A 24,611-nucleotide genomic window follows, 5' to 3' on the forward strand; every position below is an offset into this window, starting at 1 on the left:
TACACCATATGTATGCTGAGTGCCTTCCAATTAGGTTGTGCATGATGCCCTAGGGAGGTACTGAGGCAGGACAAGAAGTGCCTCTAGCTTTCAAGAAGCCTACAGCCCGACAAAGAACATAAACACGTATGTTGGACCAAAGAGCCCTTTCGCCCCATGGATTTGAAATGCTGCCCCCCATTACCTATCAGATTCTACAATCTGCATGAAACTGTTCTAGACTCTGTTCTGTTCTGCTGTCTCTTCCTGCATAGCAACACGTTTTAAAGACTATAGCTTATAAAATATTTTGATATCTGGTCTAAGAAGTCCTTTCTTTTTCTTTTCTTCTTTTCTTTTCCTTTTTTTCCTTACCTTTCCTTTTCTTTCCCTTCCTTCCTTCCTTCCTTCCTTCTTTCCTTCCTTCTTTCCTTCTTAAGAATATCCTGGCTATACTTGTACAATCACTGTTTCAGATGGACTTTTGAAGCAGTTTTTGAATAACACAGATACTGAATCATCTTTAGCACTCTTGTTTATAGCAGGCACTGGATACTTTTTGAGGAGTCAGGCCCTCATTTCCTGCCCTTGGGAGATCACACAATAGTTGGGAAGTGTAACCAAGCAAGAAGTGTAAAGCAACAAGAGGATTCTCATGCTCTGGGTAACAAGAGCCAGATGAGTGAGGAGTGCACACAGATATAACCGCTGTGAGTTCCATTGTCCCTCCAGCCAAGGAAAGTCATGGACGCTCAACAGGGAAGGTCACATTATACTGTACTTTGATAGGTGAGCAGGAGTTTGTCAGGTGTAGAAGAGAAAAAAAAAATGCATTGAGTTGAGAGGAAGTCAGAGAATGCATCTTGGAGGAGACATTTTATTTGAAAGTGAGTAGGAGTTTGCCAGATTCAGAAGGTGGGATGAAGGGAGAGATTGCCCTGAGCTGGGAAATTCACGTTTTTGAAGACAAATTTTTATGCTGGGTTTTGAGTTGGAAGAATCAGAGAAGATGCTGGGAGAGGTAATTAAGGATTTTATTAGAAAAGTAACATAAGGAGATGACTTTGACCTAGGCTTTGAGGGATGAAATGAGGAGATCACCAAGAGGAGAGGAGAGAGGCACCCGCGAGAGGAGGTAGTCAGAGAAGATTTCCCAGGGCAAATAGAAAACCCCCTGGCTTCCTGCCCGCTCGCTAAGATCCATGATCCAGGACCTAAGCTTCCCAGCGTGTAGGCGCTCCGGATTCTGAGGTGGCGGCTCTGCAGTTCCCACTTCCAGTGTCGGGTAGCTGTGCAGCCCACCAGGCTGGCAGGATTGAAGCTTACTCAGGTTTGCGGAGCAGGGTGGCAGAGCTGAATGCTTTATGTCGGAATCGACCAATGGGATGGCGGCACCCGGTTGCCCGGGCTACGGAGGGGGCCGAGCGGGGCGGGGCCTGGGCGTCAGGGGCGGGGCCTGGGCGAGGCTTATATAAGCAGGCGGCGGGGGCAGGCGGAGCGTGGGGTCGGTGGCTGCTGGGCGGGCGGGGCGCAGGCCGCGGGGCCCGAGCCGGGGGGAGCGGGCGAGCGGAGGCGCCGAGGATCCGATTCACTCGCTGGGGAGACCTATGGGCCGAAGCCGTGTAAATGCGTTTTAAGGCGAGTGCGGGGAGTGGCTCGGGGAGCCTCCGGGGGCGGACGCCCTCGGCTCCAGTGCTGACCTGCCCCCGGCCCCCTTGCCTCCTCTCAGCAGGGGCCTCGGCTCCGCAACTGCCACTCCTCCTTGGGGTGTTGCACAAGTTCCGAGGTCACCGGCGACCCTCCCTAGCAGCGCGCCTGGCTCTGGCCCCCGCGAAGGAGGACGGGGCTTGGTAAGGTGATGTGGGGGGCGGGTCCTTGGCCCTGCACTCGGGAGGGCTCACCCGGGCAGAACCTCAGGCTTCGGTTCCCGCCCGGGAGCCCGCGACCCCTACCCACCATGTGGCCCCATGCACGCTTAGAATCCTGGCACGTCAGGACCTGACCGCCAGCTCCCCCCCCACCATTTACAAACGGTGAAACTGAGGCTCGGAGAGGGGACAGGGCATAGCCAAGGTCACGGAGCTGAGGGGGGACTCGAATCTAATCTCCTGTTCTGGGGCTGAGACTCCTTAGTGGGGCCACCCCAAGTCTCTTTAGTTGGGCGTGGTCAAAACTGGGGGTCCCCTGAAAACTTCCCCACCCGAGCTTCTTGGCTTTCCTGCTCCCTCTCCTTCTTACCCTTTTTGCTAAAACCCGATTTTCATAACTGGAAAGGATCTCTAAAATGATCCATCCGTTTTGCAGATGGAAAAACTGAGGCTCGGAGAGGCAGTGACATCTAGGCATGTTATGCCTTGTCCTAGTCCAGGATTCCTGATCGTCCCCACCCTTCTCAGGGGGCCTAAGCTCTCCAGGCTTGAGCTGGCGGTGGGGTGTGACAGGACTGGGGCCCCGGCTTGGGGAGGTCAGAGGGGCAGTGAAGGGCAGCCCTCCAGCGAGCCCCCTCACTTTACTCCCTCTTCCCCTGCAGTGTGTTGCATACTTTCTAAGGCGGCGGGGCTGCGGGGCAGCGGCTTCATCCAGCCCAACGGCTCCTCCTCCTCGGCATGGCTGGCTACTTGAGCGAAACAGACTTTGTGATGGTGGAGGAGGGCTTCAGCACCCGAGACCTGTTGGAGGAGCTCACTCTGGGGGCCTCACAGGCCACCGCGGTGAGGGACAGGGAGTTGGGGTGGGTCTCTTATTCCCCATGCAGGCCCAGCTGCCTTTCCTGGAAGAACTCCTTGGGTCCTCATCTTCCTTCATATTTGGCATTCAGTCTTTGCTGTTGGCCCGAGATGGGCTCATTTGACCCCCATTTCCTTGTTTTTGCCCCAAACTTTGTCCTTCCTGCCTGCCCTCCCCTGATGAACAGCACCACCACCATCTACCCTGCCTTCTAGGTCAGAAACCTGGGAGTCTGGCTTGCCCCCCCTCCCCAGGGCACCACCAAGCTCATTACACCACCAGCCCGCCCCGGGGTGCTCTGCTGGGCCCTGGCTTTGTAGTTCAGACCTCATCTCTCTAGGGGCCCACTAACCTCCTCCCTGCCTCCTCTCACTAGCCACCCCCCAACCCGATTACAGCCATGCTCAAACTCAGAATTGGCGGGCGGTCCCCAACTGCTTGCAAGGTTAAGCCAGAGTTCTGCCTTCGGAGCCCGGCACCCGCCGGCTTTGCCCAGAGTGGATCATGCTTGATCCCAGCCGAACCGCTGCTGCTTCCTGATGATGCCGTGTGCTGTTATCGCCCCTCGGCCCAGGCTGTTCTCTCTGCCTGGAATGCCTTTCTCCCAGCCTGTCTCACTCTTACCTATTTCTGTCCTTCCTCATTACTCATCAGTGTCACTTTGTCCTAATCTCCCGGGCCGATTTTGTATTTCCTTTTCTCTGTGGCCTCCACTGCATTGTGGAGAAGCTCTGGGAGAACATTTATTGAACGGACCTGTCATCGCTCAGAGGGTTGGTTGCCTTCAAGACCCAAGCGCCTTCGGGGCCAAAGCCCTGTCTGGTCACCTGTGTTCCTTAGCATCACGTCAGACACCAAGTGGGCTTCAGTAAAAAAGTGTAGCGTAAAAGGGAAACTGAGTTCCAGTGAGGGTTGAAGTAAATGCTTTCTCACCCAGAGCGTTGTACAGCTTTTGCCCTCAACAAATCTGTGGTGACCCGTTGCTCAGAGGCAGGGGTCGCAGTGGAGGTGGAACTCATGCAAGGCTTCAGCGGGCGCCTACATGTGGAAAGCCACGGGCTGCAGGCCATAGCTTTGGCCTGCAAAGAATCTATCTTTTTCTGGAGAAAATGAATGTATATACAGCTCTGATACTTTGAAGGCATGTGTTACATGCAGCGAGAGCCCTAAAGGCAGAGTGGCGTTATTGTTTCGGGGGAGGTAGCCTGTGAGGGGAACCTTGAAGGTAGACTGGGAATTTGCCAGATCCGAGTGGGGGCAAGGGTATTCTGCGCCAAGGGCATGATGGGAATGAGAGCTTGGAAGGTGTGGAGCTGGGGCTGGAGCTGCAGTGAGGGGAGGAGGGGACTTGAGCCAGATCACAGAACCCCCAATGCAGTCAGCCTTCTATGCAGAGACCAGTAGAGGTAGAGCCGGGCAGCTTGGTGGCCAGAGTGTGGCCTGGGTCAGGTTCCCCGGGGAGGATAGCAGATGGTATGCACCAGGAGGGAGCTAAGCAGGGGGGTCTCACATTCACTCTTCTCACGCAGGGTGACGTTGCTGCCTTCTTCGTGGCCGACCTGGGTACTGTGGTGAGGAAGCACTTTTGCTTCCTGAAGTGCCTGCCCCGAGTCCGGCCTTTTTACACAGTCAAGTGCAACAGCAGCCCAGGTGTGCTGAAGGTCCTGGCTGAGCTGGGGCTGGGCTTCAGCTGTGCCAACAAGGTGAGCCCCTATACTCCCCCCCCCCCTTACTGACCCTCGCTGCCTGCTCAGCACACAGGAGGCTGGGGTGCTGCCATTGGCCCCTACTCCCTGGGACAGGCCACCCACTTGGAAGAGGGCTTGAAGGGATGAGGGAGGAAGAAACAAGCATGGAAGTTCTCAATGGGAACCCGTGTGTGTGTGTGTCTGGGTAGGTGGGTCACCTTATTCATGGAGATTTTCAGGCTTCTTGGCTTAGAGTTCTGCATGGTATCCTTCTAATTAAAACAAGACAAAACAAAACAAAAATACCTTCTTATCATCGTTTTTTTTCTTTTATAGTCTTAGTAATGTGTGACAGTACCTTTTCTCAACTAGTCCTTTGAGAATTCTGTTGTGTTGCCAATTTTGCTGCCTTTCTAATGAGATTACTACTGTTGTCTGAATTCGCCTCCTGCTCTCTCTAGGTTTACTCTGCTTACTTACTGTCATTCTCCGACTTTGGACTGCAGTGTGCGGGTCAGCGTGTAACTAGGGCTGGCAATCCAGTGTTGAGTAAGACAGGCTCTGTCGTCTGGGGGTTGAACGCTTCGCTTATCTCTTTTCTTCCTGTTCTTAGTTGATGACAGCCTTCAAGCGTATGAAGTTTTCTCAGAGTACCACTTTGGACACATTTAGTCATTCAGCAAACCTTTTTTGAGCACCTACCAGAGAGCACATTTCAGGTGGGGATTTAGCAAGTGAACAAACCAAACCAAACAAGAATGGCCCTTTTTCATGGAACTTGCTTTCTAAAAAACAAACAAGTGAAACGATGAAAATCTATGTTGTTTTAGATGGTCATTGCTAGGGAGAAAGTTAAAGTGGGGAAGGGAAGTAGGGAATGTTAGGAAGGAAGATTGTACTTTCATGTAGTTTGGCCCAGAGAAGGCTTTGCTGAAATTTGAATACGGACCCAAAGAAAGCAAAGGATCAAGCCAGGTGGATAACTAGGGGACGTGCTTCCAGGCAGAGGGAACAGCAAATGTCAAGGCCCTGAGGTGAGAACAAACCTGGTGGGTGTTGCTTTGCGAGGTTGTCATTACTGTTATTTTTTTAATGGTTAGTAATGATTGTTTTGAGGGGAACTCGTTTGAAATCCTGGCTGGCAGTGTGGTTGGGTGTTAGGAGGAGGAGAATTCTAGAAAGGGACCCTGGAGGAGAAAGGAGGAGAGCTCCTTGGGCAGGATGACAGGGGTGGAGGGATTCTGGGTGGGAAGGAGGTGTGCAGCATGGTGGGATGGTGAGAATAAGCAGGTTAACCTTTCTCAAAGACGATGTTAATGCTCTGAGTGATAGATGAGTCTCTCCCTATTGTCATCGCAAAGCTTCTTGGCATTAGCTCTTCCTTTGCACACCTAGCTTCATGCATGTCTTGAGTCAAGCCTGTGAGGAGAGTAGGAGAGAGATCGCCATTTTACAATGGAGGAGACTGGGGCCAACCGTGCGCAGCTTGCTGGTAGCAGAGCCTGGACGTCCCCCTGCGGGCCTGCCATGCCGGGGTTCAGCTCTGGGAGAAGAGGAAGGGGCTCCTTTCCAGGCTTCTTGGTCTAGGGGTGAAGATGCATAGACAGGTCCTATGCATCTGGAAACCCAGAGGTGGGACACTGTGCTTGAACATCTGGCCTCAGAGCTGGCCTCCAAAGAGCAGAGTTAGAGGGGGTTAGGGCTTAGACTTTGAAGTCCGCAGGGATGTTAAAAGTGCGTACCGTTGTTGAGTGCTTCTGTCCTGTCAGGCATTTTGCCAAGCATTTTCTCACATGATCTCATTTTATTCTCGCAACAACCATGTGAGGTAATTATTACTACCCTGATCCTGACAACAGCCCTGTGAGAAAGCATTTAACAGACTGGGAAGGGGGCGCAGGATGTGAGTGACTCACTAGGGAGTGGCCACGTGTGTAGTGTGGCCAGTGGTAGTGTGGGGTCTCCAGCTCTCTCGCTGCATCTGTCCGTGTCCTCGGGGAGGGGACCCAGCTTGTAACGATTGCCTTTGCTAACCCCCAGGGCTGAGAGGGGCCATGGCTTCCTCCCTGCAGTTGAGATGATCCCACTTACTGAGAGGTGGCTCTGGGAAGCACAGCTTTTCTTGAAAGGCCAAGACTGCCCTCTTTTGGTTGGCCATCGTTAGTGGCTACACTTAACATCACCATGCCCCTGGCCAGCATTGACCTAGGATCTGGTGTGAGCGGTGGGCTGGGTGTAATTATGCCACAGGTCAATGGCACAGGCCATGCCTTGCATGGGGCTCTTGTCCACCCACCCACCTTCCCAAGGACCTTATGTTATCTCCCCTGCCCCCATTCTGCCTTTTCTTGCTGTCTCTATCAGCATCCTCCCATCTTGAAAAGCCTTCCAGGGACTCCACACCACCACCTGCGCAGTCCCGTGCTCTCTCTCCATGGCCAAACAGAGCTGTCTACACCCGCTTGTCTGTGTGCACCTGGCTCTTTCCTCTAACCCCGACATCTGAGCCATACGCCCCCATTTCCACTCTCACTACTCCGAGGAATCTCTTACCAACTTCCCCAGCGATCTCCCAAGACTCAGTAAGCACTTGATTTTAAACATGCATTTTGAATTATTCGAAGAATACATTGATTCATTCACGCACACACATAGGCCATCAGCTTTGTGTCTCCAGAGATAATCACCATTATCTCTGTTTGACTTTGGTGGGTATATGGTGTTTAAAAAATATGTACAAATACGATCCATAGAAAATATACAAAACATAAAAGATGTTTATGTGGTGGGGACTGTGTCGCAATAGCTTTAAGCTTGGCAGGTTGGAGATCTGTCCGTGTAGATGCAGTTAGACCTTGTCAGGGGCACTCTTTGGTTCTCTTATTATCCAGACTCTCAGCAACATTGAACACAGCGACTGTTTGTTTTTGGGGTAAGAACACTTAATGTGAGGGACTCCTGGGTGGCTCAGTCGGTTAAGCATCTGCCTTCGGCTCAGGTCATGATCCCGGGGTCCTGGGGTCGAGCCCCATGTCAGGCCCCTTGCTCAGCAGGAAGTCTGCTTCTCCCTCTCCCTCTGCCTCTCCGCCTGCTTGTGTGAGCACAGGTGCTCTCTCTCTTTCTCTTTCTTGCTCAAATAAATAAAATCGTAAAAAAAAGAACACTTATCACAAGATCTACCCTCTTAACACATTTTTAAGTGTACAGCACAGTATGGTTGATTGTAAACATGGTTCAGCAGATTTCTAGAACTTCCTTCATCTTGCAGGACAGGAACTTTATACCCACTAAGAGCTACTCCCCATTTGGGACAGATTCTTTTTAAAAACACTCAACAATAACCTATGTTCCTTGTTTAAAGACTTCAGAAGTAAATGAGAGGAACGGGAGCGCTGCTCTGCACCTGCCCTCCCCGCCCAACCCCTCTCCCCCGCACCTGTGAGAGTTGACACCCTCCTTCTGTACGGATAGGAGTCACAAGATAAGGTTTGCCGTGACAAGACTATATAATCTAGGTGTTGTTCCCCTTCTGGATGAGTCCTTGCTCCTCCCCTCTCTGCAGGTCCTGGGTGCCCGACTTCCCTCTCTCTCAATGGGAGAGCGCCTTTGGATTCTGTCTCAGGCTCCCTTTCTCTTGTAAACTCTCCCTCCTCTTAGGGAATTTTATTTCCTCCCACTGCTGTAGATACCATCAGTATGCCACCACCTCCCACATTTCAATCTCCAGACCAGACCTTATATATCCAGTGGCTGCCTGGATCCCACAGGTCACCTAGAACCCAGTGTGCTCCAACGCTCTCACCATCTTCCCCTTGGAGAAGGGCTCCTTGGCCTGCTGGGCGTGGAGTCAGACAGCCCCACGAGCTAGCCATCACCACACTTGCCAGCCCTGCCCCTGGAGTACCTCTCTCCCATTTGTTCCCTCACCTCGGGAGATTGCCACCAGTCCCCCACAGAATCCTCTCAGCCCTTCCTGAGTCTGTACTCACATGGTAGCCAGTGATGTGCATTTAAACCTTGCAGTTCAAGTGCAAATCTGACTGTGCCATTTCCCTCCTCGAAACCCTTCCAACGGATTCCTTTGAGTCGCAGGATAAAATATAAATCCACATCAGCCTTCTCGGTCTCCCTGTTGGCTCTGCCCACCTCCCTGACACCTTGTCTTCCCTCCACGGTGCTCTCCCTGCCCAGGCCACTCCAGGGTCCCCTGGTCCTCAACCAGGCTGAGCACAGTCTGCCTTAGGGTCTCGGCAGGACCTTCTTCCTGCTACCAGAAAGTTCTTCCCTTCCCTCTGGGCTTGGACGAAGGCCCCCTGTGGAGCTCAGCTTTACTTGCTGACCTTCAGAAAGGCTATCCTTGACTCTTTATATCCAGGTCCCCCATCGGGCTCTCTAGTATCCCTTGCCTTTTCCCCACGCTCTGCTCGCGTTTGTAACTCCTTCATCATTCAGTGCTCATTTGTTCTTGCCTGCCCCCGCCCCAACCCGAGAAATCTCCATGGGGTCAGAGATTTTCTGCTTCTCTCACCACTTGTTTTCTTTAGCACCTCAATTGATGCTCCAGGAACACTTGTCCGCTTCGAGGTTGAATTCTCCATTGCAGTACCGTGGTAAAGAGCTTGTGTGCCGAAGTCTGACAGTCCTGGGTTAGAGTCCCAGCTTTGCCGCTTACCAGCTGTGTGACTTTGGACAAGTCACTTTACTTCTGAGCCTCTGCTTCCTACCTCATAAAATTATTATGAGGCTTAAATACAAATGAATATAAAATATTTAAGGCGATGGCTGGCCTATGGAAATCCTTCAATGTTACTGTTACTCAACAGTCATTACTGTGTGTTTATAGCTAAATCACAAGCCCCAGATTGCCACCGTGGCTTCCTCCTCATGTGGTGAAGTCAGGAGCAGAAACACATTTGCACATCCACTCGGACTCAGGGTCTTTGGAAGCCAGCTGTGAGGGCAGCAGTTCCAGCTCCGTCCTGCTCTCTTCCTTAGTGTTTCCGCAGGCACGTGGGCTTCTCTGAGCTCCATGTGGTCCTCTGTAAAGTGTGGCCCAATGCATATGTCACAGGACAGTTACAGGTATCACGTGAGATAATGCACGATAGTACCTCATGTTGAAAAATTGCTACATTAAATTAGAGACTTATTATAAACTCAGAATGGCTAAAAGTGGCCCTGTGTCTCCTACATTTTTTCGGAGCTGGCTTCCTCTTCATTTCCTGCCCTCCGTCATAGAGAGTCAGACCTGAGTTTGAAAGCTGGCTCTGCCCCCTGTCTGCTGCGTCTCTCCACTGAGTACCAGTTTTCTTCTCTCTAGAGTGGAGTGGGCACCCCTCTGACGGGATAGTGCAAGGAGTAGATAAAGCAGTGAATCCAAAGCAAGGGTTGGCGGATGATGGATGGTTATCAAAGCCAGGCCACTGCCTGATTCTGTCAGGTTCTATCAGATCACAGCTGTGCTCGTTCACTTGGGCCCTCTCTCTGGCTGCTTTAGTGTTGAGCAGATGTCAGGGAACCTCTATGGCTGGGGCGCCTGGGTGGCTCAGTCCATTGGGCACCTGGCTGTTGGTTTTGGCTTAGGTCATGATCTCATGGTCATGAGATCCAGCTTGGCCTCAGGCTCTGTGCTTGGCCTGGAGTCTGCTTTGGATGCTCTCTTCCTCTTCCTCCCCCTCTGCCCCTCTGCCCAGCTGCCCCTTTCCCCGTCTGCTCCTCTCCCTGCTCATGGCTTGCACATGACCACACAGGTCCTCTTTCTCCCTCTCTCAAAATAAATAAAATCTTAAAAAGAAAAAAAAAGGAACCTCTGTGGCTGACCAAACCTAAACTATTTGTTCTCTGGCCCTTTTTCTGATATCTCATTCAGTGCCTGCTTGTGGTAGGTGCACACATCTGTACCATTAATGCTGCAAGCCGGTGGAATGTGTTCTGTAAAGGTGAGGAAGAGGAGGTCCCTCACGGGGAAGGGCCAGCCAGAGTCACTCAGCAGAGCGCCATGCACACAGCGGGCCTTGGGATGTGGGATGACCTGTGTGAAAAGGACTCTTGGTCTGGTGAACTTTCCAGTACATTAAAGAATATTCTTTTTTTTTTTTTTTAAGATTTTATTTATTTATTTGAGAGAGAGAGCATGAGCACGTGAGCTTGCACAGGTTGGGGGAGGGGCAGACAGAGAGGGAGAAGCCGATTCCCCTCTGAGCAGGGACCCTGGGATCATGATTTGAGCTGAAGGCAGATGCTTAACCAACTGAGCCACCCAGGTATCCCCACCAAGGAATACTCTTTAAACATTAAGTCTGTCAGGAAAATGTATCATGCCTATAGTTAGGCCTATCATGACTCTGTGTAATGTCTTTCAGTGAATTAGAATATATATATGATATATGATATCATATATATATATGTCTTTGTGAGGCTAAGATGCTCTACTGCAAGGAAGTTATAATAACTATATAAATCTACCATGGATTCTCTGTGACTGGGACCTCCCTCACCTCGGTTGTATAGTGCACCACCTGCCCAGCTGTCTGTGGCAGCCTTGTCTGGCAAAGAATGGCAAACTGGCATGAGTCCTGATTTTCTCATATCTGTTGTGTAAAAACACAGCCCACTTCTTAGGGACCTTCCCAGGCATACTATGACTCTGCCCCTCATTTGTGCATCCTCAACTTCTGTGGGCCCGGTAGGCCCTGAGCCTCCTCACCATCACCTTTGGGATCCCACAGGCAGAGATGGAGTTGGTTCAGCGTATTGGCGTCCCTGCCAGTAAGATCATCTACGCCAACCCCTGTAAGCAAATTGCACAGATCAAGTACGCCGCCAAGCACGGGGTCCGGCTGCTGAGCTTTGACAACGAGATGGAGCTGGCAAAGGTGGTAAAGGGCCACCCCAGTGCCAGGTAAGCTGAGGACTGCTCATGGGGAGGCCTGGGCTGAGTGTGAGGGCAGAGGGGGAGGGAGGGGGAGCACTGGAGCCGAGGACCCTGAGCAGGCCCAGGCCATAGTTCCAGAAGTCTGGGGTGGGCGCTCCTGGGTCAGACCCAGCGAGCTGGGGCCTGATGAGGACCGGGACAGAAATACCTGTGACAGCCTGGGCACAGCAAAGCTGCGGTATTCTGGAGGTCAAAGTCACAGGCCGAGGGAGCAAGAGGGGGTTGGTTAGGAAGGCGGCACAAGGGAGGCGGCCTTCAAGGTGGGCCCGATCAACAGTGTATCTGGGTGAACCGCTTCAGCAAAGAATGCGAGGAAGTCAGAAGCAGCCCTGGGGTGTTTGAGGAATGAGCAGAAATTTGGGGTGGCCAGAACAGACCCTGTGTGAGGGCAGAGGGCAGCCGTGAAGGCTGGCCGGTCACAGTCCCAGGGCAGAGACCTGATGCACGTGGGCTTTGGTGGGGGTCAGGGCTGGATGTTTTGCTCCAGCTTTGGCTTTCACACGGTCGCCTGATGCCGTAGGGGCTCCAGGGAGGGCCACCTTGGGGTAATGGAGGACCACTCTGGTTCACCCAAAGCATCTTCCATTTTGTTGGGGTTCTCAATAAGACTGTGTTTAAAAAATGGTTCCCCTCATACAAGAAAAGTTGGAAAAGCCTGGCTTGTGTAGAGGCTGATTTGGAGGAAGTGGAGCTGCCTGGGAGAGCTGGAGAGGTCAGGGCCAGGGCAGCGGCCACGGGGCTGGGCCCAGGGATGTTTAGGGAATGGACTGGACAGGCTCCAGAGGCTGACTGGCAGTGCAGGTATAGGAAGGGGTCAGGGCCCTGTGGGGTGGGTGGCTCTGAGCTTATGCCTCTGTTCTCCGAGAGGATATAATTGGGGTGGGGGGTGGGGTCCCCCCGCAGAGGTGCGCTGCGTGTCTCCTCAGGATGGTTCTGGGCATTGCTACTGATGACTGTCACTCCCTGAGCCCCCTGAGCTTCAAGTTTGGAGCGTCGCTGAAATCCTGCAGACACCTGCTTGAAAATGCCAAGAGGAGCCACGTGGAGGTAGTGGGGGTGAGGTGAGTGCCCGGAAACCCCACCCTCCCTGCCAGCCCCCTGCCTCTTTCCCAGAAATTAATCAGTTCCCTATGAGATCCTCCTTCAGGGTCTGCAAGAAGGGCCTGTCCCCAGGCATAGAATCCTGCCATTGGACAGTTTCCTCTCTTTGGAAAGAAAGTTCAGAGTGTCCCACTCACTCAACCCCATGGTCCCCAGATCTTGTCCCCAGAGGCCCCAGGAGGGACCTGGCCTGGCAGGAGCCATAAACACCTTTGCTCTGTCTCTTTGCATGCAGGGATATGGAAGAAGTCATGATAATATAGATAATATAATATAGTTTTCATTTATTCTGTGCTTAAGATATGCCAGGCACTGTGCTAAATGCTTCAGGTACATTATTGCACAGCCTTTGGGATCTTAGCTCCAGTTTATAGCTGGGGAAACTAAAGCACAGTGCTGGCTGGGAGGGACCTACAGACCCGGCTGACTCTGAGGCCCTGCTCCTCATCCCAGGGGGCTCAGCCCCAGTGGCAGCATGAAGGGATGGGAGGGACACCAAGTGCCAAAGGACTTTGGATCTAGTCTCCTGTCCACACCTCACTTGCCCCATGACCTTTGGCAATGCATTTAACCTCCGGGGCCCTCAGTCACTGTATCTGCAGAATGGGCACGATGCCCATTGTGCTTGCCCAAGGCTGCTCCTGGCTTGGGCTGTGGCCATGGCACCTGGGGTCCTGCATGTAAGCCTAGGGTCTTCCTCCCTTCCCAGTTTTCACGTTGGTAGCGGCTGTCCTGACCTTCACGCCTACGCTCAGTCCATCGCAGACGCCCGGCTTGTGTTTGAGATGGGCGCTGAGCTGGGCCACAGGATGCATCTCCTGGACCTTGGTGGTGGCTTTCCTGGATTGGAGGGGGCCAAAGTGAGATTCGAAGAGGTAACCCTAGGCTGTGTGGGAGGTGGGGTTAGTGTGCCCGGTGCTGTTGAGTGGGTCCTAGGTGCTGCATGCTGTGCTAGGTGCTTTTCCTGGATCATCTTATTATCAGCCCCATGTTACAGCCGAGCAAACTGAGGCTCTTCAAGGTTACGTCACTTTCTGGCAGAGCTGGCAACACACCCTGCTCTCTGTGACACTAGTCCATGCGCATATTTGAAGCTTAACCAGGCCTATTTGCATAAGTCCTGAAACTCTCTGAGGGCCTGGACTGCCCTATTCTCCCTTAGGTGAGCTGATGAGAAATCAAACGGGAGGGCAGGGAAAAGAAAGGCCCACCTGTCTGCTCCTTTCCATGTGAGATGAAATCAAGAAAAATGTCCCCCAGCAATCCCCACTGCAACCACTAGGGGTCGCCTCTCCCTAGTAAGAGCCAAGTCTTGGGCGCTCCATCTGCACTGACCCTAAGAAAATAATCCCCCACCGGCACAAAGAGTTAGCCTCAAAGAGGAGTATTGTAGCATTGTTCATAACAAAAACCCAGAGGACTTTTGTGGTCCATCTAACACTCGGGAATTGGTTAAATGGTGGTACATTCATATGACCTCCTTGTGAGGCCATTCCCAGAGTCTGTTGCGTAAAACAGGTTATAAAACATGTATAGCCTTATCATATTTATAATAAAAAACTGTGTTTGTATAGAAAAAGAATTAAAGGAGCTACTCCAAAAAATTAACAGTGATTAACAATCTGGATGATAGAATTAAGGGTGATTTTGATCTTTGTTCTTGTATTTTCTGTGAAAAACGTGTCCTTTAACAGATTGGTCACTTATGAAAGAAAGATATACATCAGGGCTTCTAGAACCTGAGTACCAATTATTACGTTAAGAACACCTCTTCCCAATTTGGGAGTGTTAAGGAAGTTGGTTGACACAAGCGTAAGGGTCTTGACCCTGCTCCGTCTGCATCCTGCCTTCCCGCCCACCTGTCTGCAGTCACCAGTTGGGGCCTTAGCAGCTGTCAAATGCTTCTTTCTGAAATCAAAGAAGCTTTCAAGAAATAGACTTGAAGCTATAGCAAGTCCTCAGTATGTAAATCCCACATTTCACACATGTCATTGTCCCCCATCCCTGTCCACCAGATTGCTTCTGTGATCAACTCAGCCTTGGACCTGTACTTCCCAGAGGGCTGTGGCGTGGACATCCTTGCCAGGCTGGGGCGCTACTACGTGACTTCGGCTTTCACCTTGGCTGTCAGCATCATCGCCAAGAAGGAGGTTCTTCTGGACCAGCCTGGAAGGGAGGGTAGGTTCCAGGTGGGCAGCAGAGCCCCATTTTTTCCCGAAGCTAGGGACAGTGGCTGGCTGAGCAAGGTCTAGTTTTAGGGCTTGGAGAATCTGGAGGATGGATCCTTGCCTTAGGGAAACTTATATCCAAGTCCTCTTACCCCCACAAGACACTTGGTGTCAGTTTTTCCAATGTATGTTTATACTTTATGAAGATTGAGGTCAAAACAACATTAGGGAGAACAGATAGTTTATTAACCCATTGTACAGATGAGAAAACTGAGAGCCAAAGAGAATATAAGTGGATTGCTTAACAGTAAAAAGCAAAGCCTGCATTCGACCCCATGTCTGTCTGCTCTCTAAAGGACAGGTTCTTACTCATCCTACTGCTGTTCATAACATAAGGAAAATAATTAATGACAACTTATAATAATTGTCTAAGCCTACTTTATAGATGACAGAACATAGGCCTGGAGAGGTTGAGTCACTCGCCCAAAGTCACAGAGCTGGTAGAGTCAATGCCTGGATCCAAGTTCAGGCCGGGCTGACTCAGGGTTCTCTACCCACACTGCAACGTCAGCACTCTTTCCTGCCCTTCCAGAGAGATCAGTCCCTCCAGCAGCCCCTTGAGTGAGTGGGGTCAGAGGTTCTGATCTTGGGGCTTCGTCTTCTGCTCCAGGGTCCCAGGCAGGAGAGCTGAGGTCTGTGTGTCTTCCCCTGAGAATCCATTGGGAGGGGTGGTGGGGCCCAGGTAGAATGTCTTGTGTGTGTGTGTGTGTGTGTGTGTGTGTGTGTGTGTGCAGAGATGACATTCTTCTGGCTTCCTTTATAAATCTGGCTCATTACCCTATCTGTCCAGCCAGGAGACCTGCTTTTTCATTTCTGCCCCATCATGTTCCTCTGAGTGAGCAGTTTAACCTCTTGGGGTCTCGAGCTTGGGTGGGCTGCTCTTTGGCCTTTGCTGGGGCGTCCAGGGGCTCAGCTGCAGGCCGGAAGTGTGTCCTGCACAGGGGTGCCCAGCTGCAGGGGTGAGGGTGCATCACATGAACCTTGTGTCATAGGAGGCAGCAGGACCCACCCCAGAGCTGAGGAAGGGGCAGCCTTTGGGCTTCAGTTACCCATCATCCTTGCTGAGCCGCCCACTGTGCCAGCGCCCCACTCCTGCCTCCTCACACTGCTGCCTGTGCTGCCCCTGACCCCTGCCCTCCCCACAGAGGAAAGTGGTTCCATCCCCAAGACCATCGTGTACCACCTCAGTGAGGGCGTGTATGGGATCTTCAACTCAGTCCTGTTTGACAACACCTGCCCTACCCCCATCCTGCAGAAGGTGAGCCTACCCCCACGTGGGCCTGTTTTCAATTGTGTGTGTATGTGTGTGTTTAAATAACATTCTGGGGGGTGTTTTTATCTAATTTTTTAAAAGTAATACATATTCATTGTAGAAAGTGGCAGGATGACGAAGATCACCCAGTCCCACCATGTAGAGATAGACTCTTTGAACATTAGATTTCTTCTTAGTCTTTAAAAAAATGTACTCTGTTTTCAGAAATAAAGTTGGATTGTGTTCTTTTGTAACTGCTGTTTTTCCACTCGTTATGGGGTATAGCTCTTTCCATGCCATTAGTTCACCTTTGACAACTTGCGTTTTGAAGACTACGTAGTATTTTAACCCATCTAACCTATGGTGGGTTTGCTGTTTTGAGTGTTGTTGAGTATATCTTGACATCCATATCTGGTCAAGCCCTAGAGTGAATTTCTAGAAGCAAAAAGAAACAGTTCATCTTTGATGGGTTTTTCCAGGGTGACCAGGGAATAGGCATGGACAAAGAGGGGAAAGACTATCAGACACACTGTTGTATTTTCACATCTCCAGGCCTTTGTGTGGCCCTTTTTCTGGAAGGGAACTTCAGTGTCTAGAGGGACCTAGACCATCGTGAGTGCTTGGTGTGTTTTTGTTTTTCTCTCTTTTTCCATCCTGTCTCGTTTTTCAAGACCCACTCAAATGTCAGCTCCTCTGTGTAGCCTTTCCTGCCCCTTATCTGTCACAGGCAGAAGAAGTCCTCCCACCCCATCGCCCACGTCCACGTGCCCATGCCACGACTTGAGTATATCCTCATTCCAGAGTTGGGTTGTTCAACGTGATTTCCTCCAGCTAGTCTGAGTAAGCCTCCCTGATGTGCTCAGGAATTCAGTTTTCCGCCGTGATATGCTAGCCCTGCCTGCATTCTTGTGGTTTCCCACATCCTACTGCACTGAGAAAGGACAAGGCTGGCCTAGGCCAGCCACACCCCAGGTCACACAGCAGGCAGCAGCTGCTTCCCAGGTCCTGGCCCCCTCCAGACCCCATCTGCCTTCCAGTACCCCTCTTCCTGTCGCAAGCCGTCCCTGACCCACACCCCATTCCCTTCATCAGTAACTCAGATGAGCAGGACTGTGGGCCCAGCTCATTATCACACCCCCCATCCAGGGTCTCTATTTTGATGAATCTCTGGTTGGTATTCCTGCCTTGAGCCCTAGGATGTTACTGACCTGCTCTGTGATCAGTCCTGTTTTCCTCTGGATACTACTGAAGTTTCTTCCTTGGGGCTGTCAACCACTTACCAGGTCCAGCCCTGTGACCAGATCCAGGGTGGGGCCCCTGTCTGGTGGTGGAGACAGATGACCACACACACAGTTAGTGAGCTACTGTTGTGTTGGGCGTGTGTCAGAGGGACCCGGCCTGCCTGTGGTGGCATCTGCACCTCCTTCCCCAAGGAAGGTCCCCTTTATGAGTCTCGGTGGCAGGTCTGCATCCCTGCTCTTCGTTCCCCAGGACTTTGTGTTTGGACGCCAGGCACAGAAAGTCCTATTAAACATAATCAGTCCTTGGTTCAAAGTATACTTCTTATTACTGGAGCCTGCCTGGCTCTTTTTTGTTTGTTTTCTTTCTTTTCTTTTTTTTTTTTTAATTATAGGTTTTTTCTTTCTTTCTTTCTTTCTTTTTAAAAACTCAAGAAACATTTGAATATTCTCTCTATGCAAAGCCCCTTCCTGAGGCCTGCACAGGACAGTAGGTGAGACAGAATTGTCTGAACTTTGGAAATGCTGTCCTGCTGGGTACGGGAGTGTGTGCCTGTGTGTGTCTGTATGCGTGTGTGCATGTGTGCGTGTGCATGCAAGTGGTGAGCAGTATACAGGCTTCAGCAGTATTGTGAGAAAAGCACAGAAAACTACAGAACAAGTGTTATTGGAATTTTTTCAAAAAGATTTTAGTATATTGGGGTGCCTGGGTGGCTCAGTGGGTTAAGCCTCTGCCTTCGACTCAGGTCATGAACTCAGGGTCCTGTGTTCGAGCCCCGCATTGGGCTCTCTGCTCAGCAGGGAGCCTGCTCCCCACCCCCCCGCCTGCCTCTCTGCCTACTTGTTATTTCTCTTTCTCTCTGTTAAATAAATAAATAAAAGATCTTAAAAAATTATTTTAGTGTATATCTTTAAAAGGAAAGGACTTTAGGAAAGTCACGATACCATTATCAAATTAAAAATAAACAATATCCCCCATCATCCTGCCTCATAAATGGTTTTTCTAGTTGACTTGCCTAAAGCAGCAGCCAAAAAAAGTCCATATACTGCATTTGGTCCAATGTCTCTCCTTAACCTATTGGTTTCCCCAAACTCACTCCTGGTTTGTTTGTTTGTTTGTTTGCTTTAATTATTTGTTGATGAAACTGAGTTGTTTGTTGGTCCTAAAGTTTCCTGCATTCTGGATTTTCCTGATTGGTGGATTCCCTGGATTTCCCTCTGGTCTTATCGACTATGTTGTTCTGTGCCCTGTATTTATTTCTTTGAAACTAGGTAGTTCAATTTCATGGTTTTGGGTGGATTCCTAATCAGTTTTAGGGTAAAAACGTTTCCTGGGAGGACTTGTCTTTCTTTTTAGTGAAATAAGCATTCTTAAATTATTTATTCTTTTTCTGCCACATTCCTTTTGTCTCTTCCCATGGAAAGTACCCACTGTTTTGACTCAACTGCTACCATTTTTTTCCATATGGCTTTTTTTTAATATAGTTTTTTTTCCTATTGTGGTAAGAACATTTAACATAAAATCTCCTCTTGTAACAGATGGTTAAGTGTATGATGCGTTACTATTATCTGTAGGCACACGTGGTATAGCAGATCTCTAGAACTTGTTCATCTTGTAGAGCTGAGATTTTATGTCCATTGATTATCGACTTCCCAGTTCCCCCTTCCTTTAGCCCCTGGCACCCACACTTCTAGTCTTTGTTCCACAAGTTTGACTGTTCAATACCTCGAATAAACGCAAGTGTGCAGTGTGTGTCCTTCTGTGACTAGCTCATTTCAGTTAGCATTGCGTCCTCCATGTTCATTCACGCTGTGCATGCTGCAGTATTTCCTTCTTTGATAAGGCCGATAATATTGCATTGTAAGGATAGACTGCATTTCTAAAATCCATTCATCCATCCTTGAACATTCAGGTCTTGGGAGCGGTTGACAGTGCAGTGATGAATATGGGACTGCTAATCCCTCCTAGAGATCCTGATTTCAGTTGTTTTGGATAAATACCCAGAAGTAGGATGGCTGGATCACACTGAATTTTTTGAGAAGCACCATCCTGTTTTCCCGGAAGTGTCCGCATCATGAGGCATTCCCTCCAGCGGCATAACAGCGTTCCAGTGTCTCCACGACCTTGTCAACACCAGTCGTCTTTTGTTTTTTGATAACAGCCTTCCTAGCAGGTGTGAGGTGACATTTCATTGTGGTTTCGATTTGTGTTTCTTTTATGACTAATGATATCGAGCCTCTTGTCCATGAGCCGGTTTGCCATTCATCTGGCTTCTTTCACGTTTTGTCACATCAAAGCTTATTCCTCAACATATTATAATTTATTTTATTTTATTTTATTTTACTTTACAAAAAGGATGTTATGATGTTTGCAACATTTTTGGACTTCTTGAAAAGTGTACTGTCGCAGTCTAAGCTGCGTCATTGCTGCTATGTGTCCCTAAAGCCCACACCGTGGGTGAGCATGCTGCGGCCAGTCCGTTTGCTCTCCTCTCTAGGTGCTAGGCTGTTTCTAGGTCTTTGTTACTGTGAGATCTGCTGCTCTAAATACTCTTGTTTGTGACTCTGTGGAGTTGCTGGGCATAGATAGGGCACCTGATTGTTCTGCCTCATGAGATCATGCCGGATGGTTTTCCAAAGTGGTGGTACTGCTTAGTGATCCCCCCACCCCTGGTAGAGGCTGGGTAGATCTGCGTTTTCCCCAGTGCTTGGCATCGTCAGACTTTCAACATTCTCCCGGTGGAATGGATGTGAAATGGTTTCTCCTGTCTTGATGTGTATGTCCCTGGTTACTAATGAAGTTGGATATCCCTTTGTGTATTTATTGGACACATATATTTTCTCTTCTGTCAGAGACTTTGTGACCTTCCCTTCAGTGACTGCTCTTTGCGTCTGAACCTCTCCAGCCAGCGGCCTGCACTCGCTACCCTTGCTCCCTTGGCTCTCACTCCCTCTTCAAACCTTCCAAGTGGAATATCAATCACGTAGCTGTACAGAAGATGCTCTTGAAAGTTCCTTGCACGTGGCCAGCCCAGGGGTGGCCCTTCTGTCTTCAGCAGCTGATCTTTCTCTACCTTCTTGTTCTTGGCTTTGCCTCCTCCTCAGTCATTCCCACCTTCTCTCTCCAGCACTTTCCCACACTGCCCTGAATGTTGACTCTCAGGCCTCCATTCTCAATCTTCTTCTCTGCCTACATACATTTCCTAGGTGAGTTCTTTCCGACTGAGGCTTTCAATATCTTCAATGGTCTCATCATTTTCAAATTTATATCTCTAGTCTGGACGGTTCCTCTGAGCTCCAGACTTGTGTATCCCTCTACCCACTTGCCATTTCTGCCGGATATTTCACAGGCACTCAAATTTAACTTGTTTGGAAATGAACTCTTGATTTCCAACCCAAACTTCTTCCTTCCCAAAGTTTTCTCCTAGGAAACCACCACCAGCCAGCCAACTGTTCAAGTGGTAACACTTTGGTATTATTCTTGATTCTTGCTTTCTTCTCTTCCCACAGGCAGTTCACCTGCAATTTTTCAGTCCAATTCCAAAATACACTTGGAATCCATCTAATTTCTTCCCCGCCACCAGGGCAGAGTGCAAGCTGCCATTACCCCCCTTCCTAGGCTAGTGTAGCAATCACTCACTGGTCTTCTCATCCTGACTCCTGCTTCCTACTATATAATTTCCACACTGTAGACAAAGTGATTTTTTTAAAGAGATTTTATTTATTTGACACAGAGAGCGAGCAAGAGAGAGTGAGAGAACATGCACAAGTAGGCAGAGCGGCAGGCAAAGGGAGAGGGAGAAGCAGGCTCCCCGCTGAGCAAAGAGCCCGATGTGGGACTTGATTCCAGGACCCTGGGATCATGACCTGAGCTGAAGGCAGGCACTTAACCAACTGAGCCCCCTAGGTGCCCCCAATGTGATTTTTTTAAATACCCAAAGATCATCTCTCTCTTCTTCTTAAAACTTTTGGTGGCTCCCTATTACTCTCAGAATAGAATCCAGGCTCCTCACCCTGGCTGGCAGGGCTCCTGCCCATGTCTTTAGCTGCATCAGTTCCCACTGAGCCCCTCACTCACCTGCTCCAGTCCCAGTGACCTCCTTTCTGCTCCTGGAACAACTAAGCTCCTTCAGACTTAGGAACCATTGTATATTCACCTTCCCGAACACTCTTCCCCTTGCTCCTGAGATGACTTCCTTACTCTCCTCTGGTATGTCTCAGGTTGAATGTCACCTCTTTGGGGAAACCTTTCCTGATGGCTCATTCTCAAGGGCGTTTGCTCCTCACTATCAGATAATATTGTCACCTTGTTGATTATCTTCATAATGCGTCAGAATCTGTAATTATTCCTATTGGGTTTTGTTTCCTTGCTTATCATCTGCCTTCCCCACTAATGCACAGGCTCTTGTGGGTGTGGCCACATTGTCTACTCGTTACCTTTGAATTCCTAGCACCTGGCGCAGTGCCTTGCACATAGTAGGTGCTCGATAACTACTTGTTGAATGAAGGATGAATGAATGCATCACCCACTATACTGGGAGCCCCTTGAGGGCAGAAATTGTTTCCCCAGTACAGGACCTGGCACATAGTAGGTGCTCTATGTAGGAATGGAATCAGTCTTTAAAAATTATGGGAGTGGGGCGCCTGGGTGGCTCAGTTGGTTGGGCATCTGCCTTCAGCTCAGGTCATGGTCTCAGGGTCCTGGGATCGAGCCCCGCATTGGGGTCCCTGCTTGGTGGGAGTCTGCTTCTCTTTCTCCTTCTCCTCCCCATTCATGCTCTCTCTGTCTGTCTCTCTCTCAAATAAATAAAATCTTTAAAAAAAATTTATGGGAGCAACTTAAATTTAAAGGAACAAAGGAGGGAGAAGCTCTGCGGTCCTCTACCCTAATTTATTCATAATGTCACCCCTCTTTCATGAGACACACCAAGTGGCATGTGGCTGTGAGCCTCACGCTTAGTGGTGGCGGCTGAAGCCACTGTGTACTTACTGTAGCACATGCTGTACAAAGCACTTTATGTGGTGTTACTCACGTAATCTTTATAACACTTCTACATGGTGGATACTGTTATCAGACCCATTTTACAGATGAGAAAACTGAAGCATGGGGGGGGGGTGAAGCAACTTGCTCAAAGTCCCAGCTTTATAAAGGGTATTAATCACAGCTAATAAAGGGTAGAATTTTTATACTGCAGACTGTGAGGTGCCTGGGGGTAGGGTGCATAGCCTCTTTGTTTTTGATTAGCTGGGTGTCACCAGAGAACAAGCTCTTCGCTACTTTCCTATGAAATTGTTGCCTCCAGATAAAATCTTCTCACCACCGGGCATTTGGACATTGCTGATTTTTTTTGAAAATTTATTTATTTATTGGAGGGAGAGATGGGGAAGGGCAGAGGAAAAAGGGAAGGGAAGCAGACTCCCTGCTGGGTGCAGAGCCTGATGTGGGGCTCGATCCCACAACGCTGAGATCATGACCTGAGCTGAAACCCAGAGTTAGTTGCTCAGCTGACTGAGCCATTCAGGCGCTCCGGCCATTGCTAATTTTTGGTTATGTTCATTCATGTGTCCATGAGTCATACCTCTGCCTAGGATGCACTTTGTGAGTCTCTGTGTGGCTGACTCAAGTTACACACTGAAAGTGGGTTCCCTTTAAAAAACTGTTTTATGATGAGCCCCTAGAATAAAATTACCAGGTAAAAAGATAGGAACCTTTTTAGGTCTTTTGATACGTATCACCAGATTGTTTTCCTCAAAGCTTGGCCCAGTCTATACCGTTAGCAGCTGCGCTCATTTCATAATAAGCTCACTATCCGTGCATGCTGTGACTTTTTCTGGTTGGCTAATTTATCTGAAATGGTATATATCTCAGTATTTCTTTCATTTCTGTCTTCTTGACAAGGATAAAGCATTTTATTGTTTTATTTCCTTTGATGTCAATATCTTTTTATATTCTCCACTTACCTAATTTGGAGTTTTTTCTTAACAAGTGAAGATGAGCTTGCATATGCATATGTGTGGGTTTTTCATATAGTATTTGCTACAAGTAGCTTTTTCATCAGTCTGTTGGTTTTATTCGAGTTTTGTGATTCTTTGTTTTTCCTTCATAGAAGTTTCAACATACTCTCATGTGTCTTAACTAAGGGCTCTGCAATTGTTAGTGAGGGTATTTGTTCCTCTGTACCTTTTGTGCTCTGTGGGTTATAGACCGCCTTTATGTTATACATATGTTTTCCATTGTAGAAATAAAATGTGTTGTGCTCGCTTTGGCAGCACATATACTAAAATTGGAACGATACAGAGAAGATTAGCATGGCCCTGTGCAAGGAGGATGTGCAGATTTGTCAATTGTCCCATAAATTAAAAAAGAGAGAGAGAGAGAATGTTTATTGATGAAAATCTAGTACAGGCAGCCATATAATGTGATCCCTTAATCCCACCATTCAGAGATGATTATTGTTAAAATTTACTTTGATTCCTTTTTTTTTAAAGTGTCATAGTACACACTGTTTTTAATTAAAAAGATGTATATTGGGAGATGTGTTTTTCTTTAAATACTGATATGTTAGGTGGACTTTTTAATGTATAAACACTTTAAATGTTCATTGAGTGGTCTAAAATGTCATATACTTAGGGTTAAAGATACAGTTTAGTAACTGTGTATTGGCACCTCTTAAATGCAAGGTAATGTGGGGAGTGGGGAGGGACCCAGATGGGGCAAGTACCCTGGGAATTTTATAAGAATCTTGGGAACCAAAATTCCAGATACAAGCTTCCATCACTCCACTCTGTCCGGATCCCCTCTCTCTGTTGACAGGACTGGGCTTTCTTACTTGCTATTGTATTTTATTCTAGTGATTTGTGGTTACAAAGTGTGACTCTGTCTTGTGTATTCTAATAGCATTTGTCAAGCATGGATCTGGTTAGTTCTTAAGAATTCTTAAGAAATGATCTCTAATGCTTTTTGTTTTATTACTGCTTTGTCGTACTGTACACTAGTTTTATTTTTTTCATCTCTTGTCTTTATCCTGTCCTTTTGATATTTTTTTTCTTTGTTCAGCCTATTCCATAACGTTTTGGCAATAGCTTTGTGCTGTGTTTAGAAAACTGGTGGGGTGCCTTCTATTTCCAGCAATGTGGTGGTCCAGATACTCTGAACAGCCTCCCCACTGACAACAAAGAAAACTGCATCCTGACTTACAAGAAAGCGGGGGATCCTTCAGAGGTCAAAATTAAGTGAAAGCAGGCATCTCCACTTAGAGTAAAAGCCAGCCTATTCTCCACCCACTAGCCAGAGGGATTCTTTTAAAATGTAAGTCAAATCATATCAGGTTTTATTGAAACTGCCTAAAACCCTGTGCTGGCTCCCGTCTCACTCCAAATTAAAGCCAAAGTCCTCTAAGGGCTTCTAAGGCCCTTTGTGATCAGCCCCTGTCTCATCAGATTCTCTCCCTCACCACACTCCCT

At 49.0% G+C, this 24,611-nt stretch overlaps 1 protein-coding gene across 2 annotated transcripts in view; it reads left to right on the forward strand.

The window, feature by feature from the left end:
- Window positions 1-1,471: 1,471 nt before the first annotated feature.
- LOC111143030 (antizyme inhibitor 2) overlaps window positions 1,472-24,611 on the forward strand; it is a 37,920-nt gene continuing 14,780 nt past the window's right edge. Inside the window, exons 1-9 of one of the 2 annotated variants that reach the window (XM_022496448.1) lie at window positions 1,472-1,617; window positions 1,712-1,829; window positions 2,510-2,690; window positions 4,236-4,409; window positions 11,123-11,295; window positions 12,255-12,389; window positions 13,139-13,304; window positions 14,445-14,607; window positions 15,803-15,915. In XM_022496448.1, coding sequence (XP_022352156.1) covers window positions 2,586-2,690; window positions 4,236-4,409; window positions 11,123-11,295; window positions 12,255-12,389; window positions 13,139-13,304; window positions 14,445-14,607; window positions 15,803-15,915 — 1,029 coding nt within the window. In that variant the 5' untranslated portion in view covers window positions 1,472-1,617; window positions 1,712-1,829; window positions 2,510-2,585. Of the gene's footprint in view, window positions 1,618-1,708; window positions 1,830-2,509; window positions 2,691-4,235; window positions 4,410-11,122; window positions 11,296-12,254; window positions 12,390-13,138; window positions 13,305-14,444; window positions 14,608-15,802; window positions 15,916-24,611 lie in introns of both variants that reach the window. The other variant, XM_022496447.1, reaches the window with a different exon arrangement.

Source organism: Enhydra lutris, unplaced genomic scaffold (assembly GCF_002288905.1).
Source record: "Enhydra lutris kenyoni isolate GAN:26980312 unplaced genomic scaffold, ASM228890v2 scaffoldscaffold9, whole genome shotgun sequence".
Taxonomy (NCBI): Eukaryota; Metazoa; Chordata; class Mammalia; order Carnivora; family Mustelidae; genus Enhydra; species Enhydra lutris.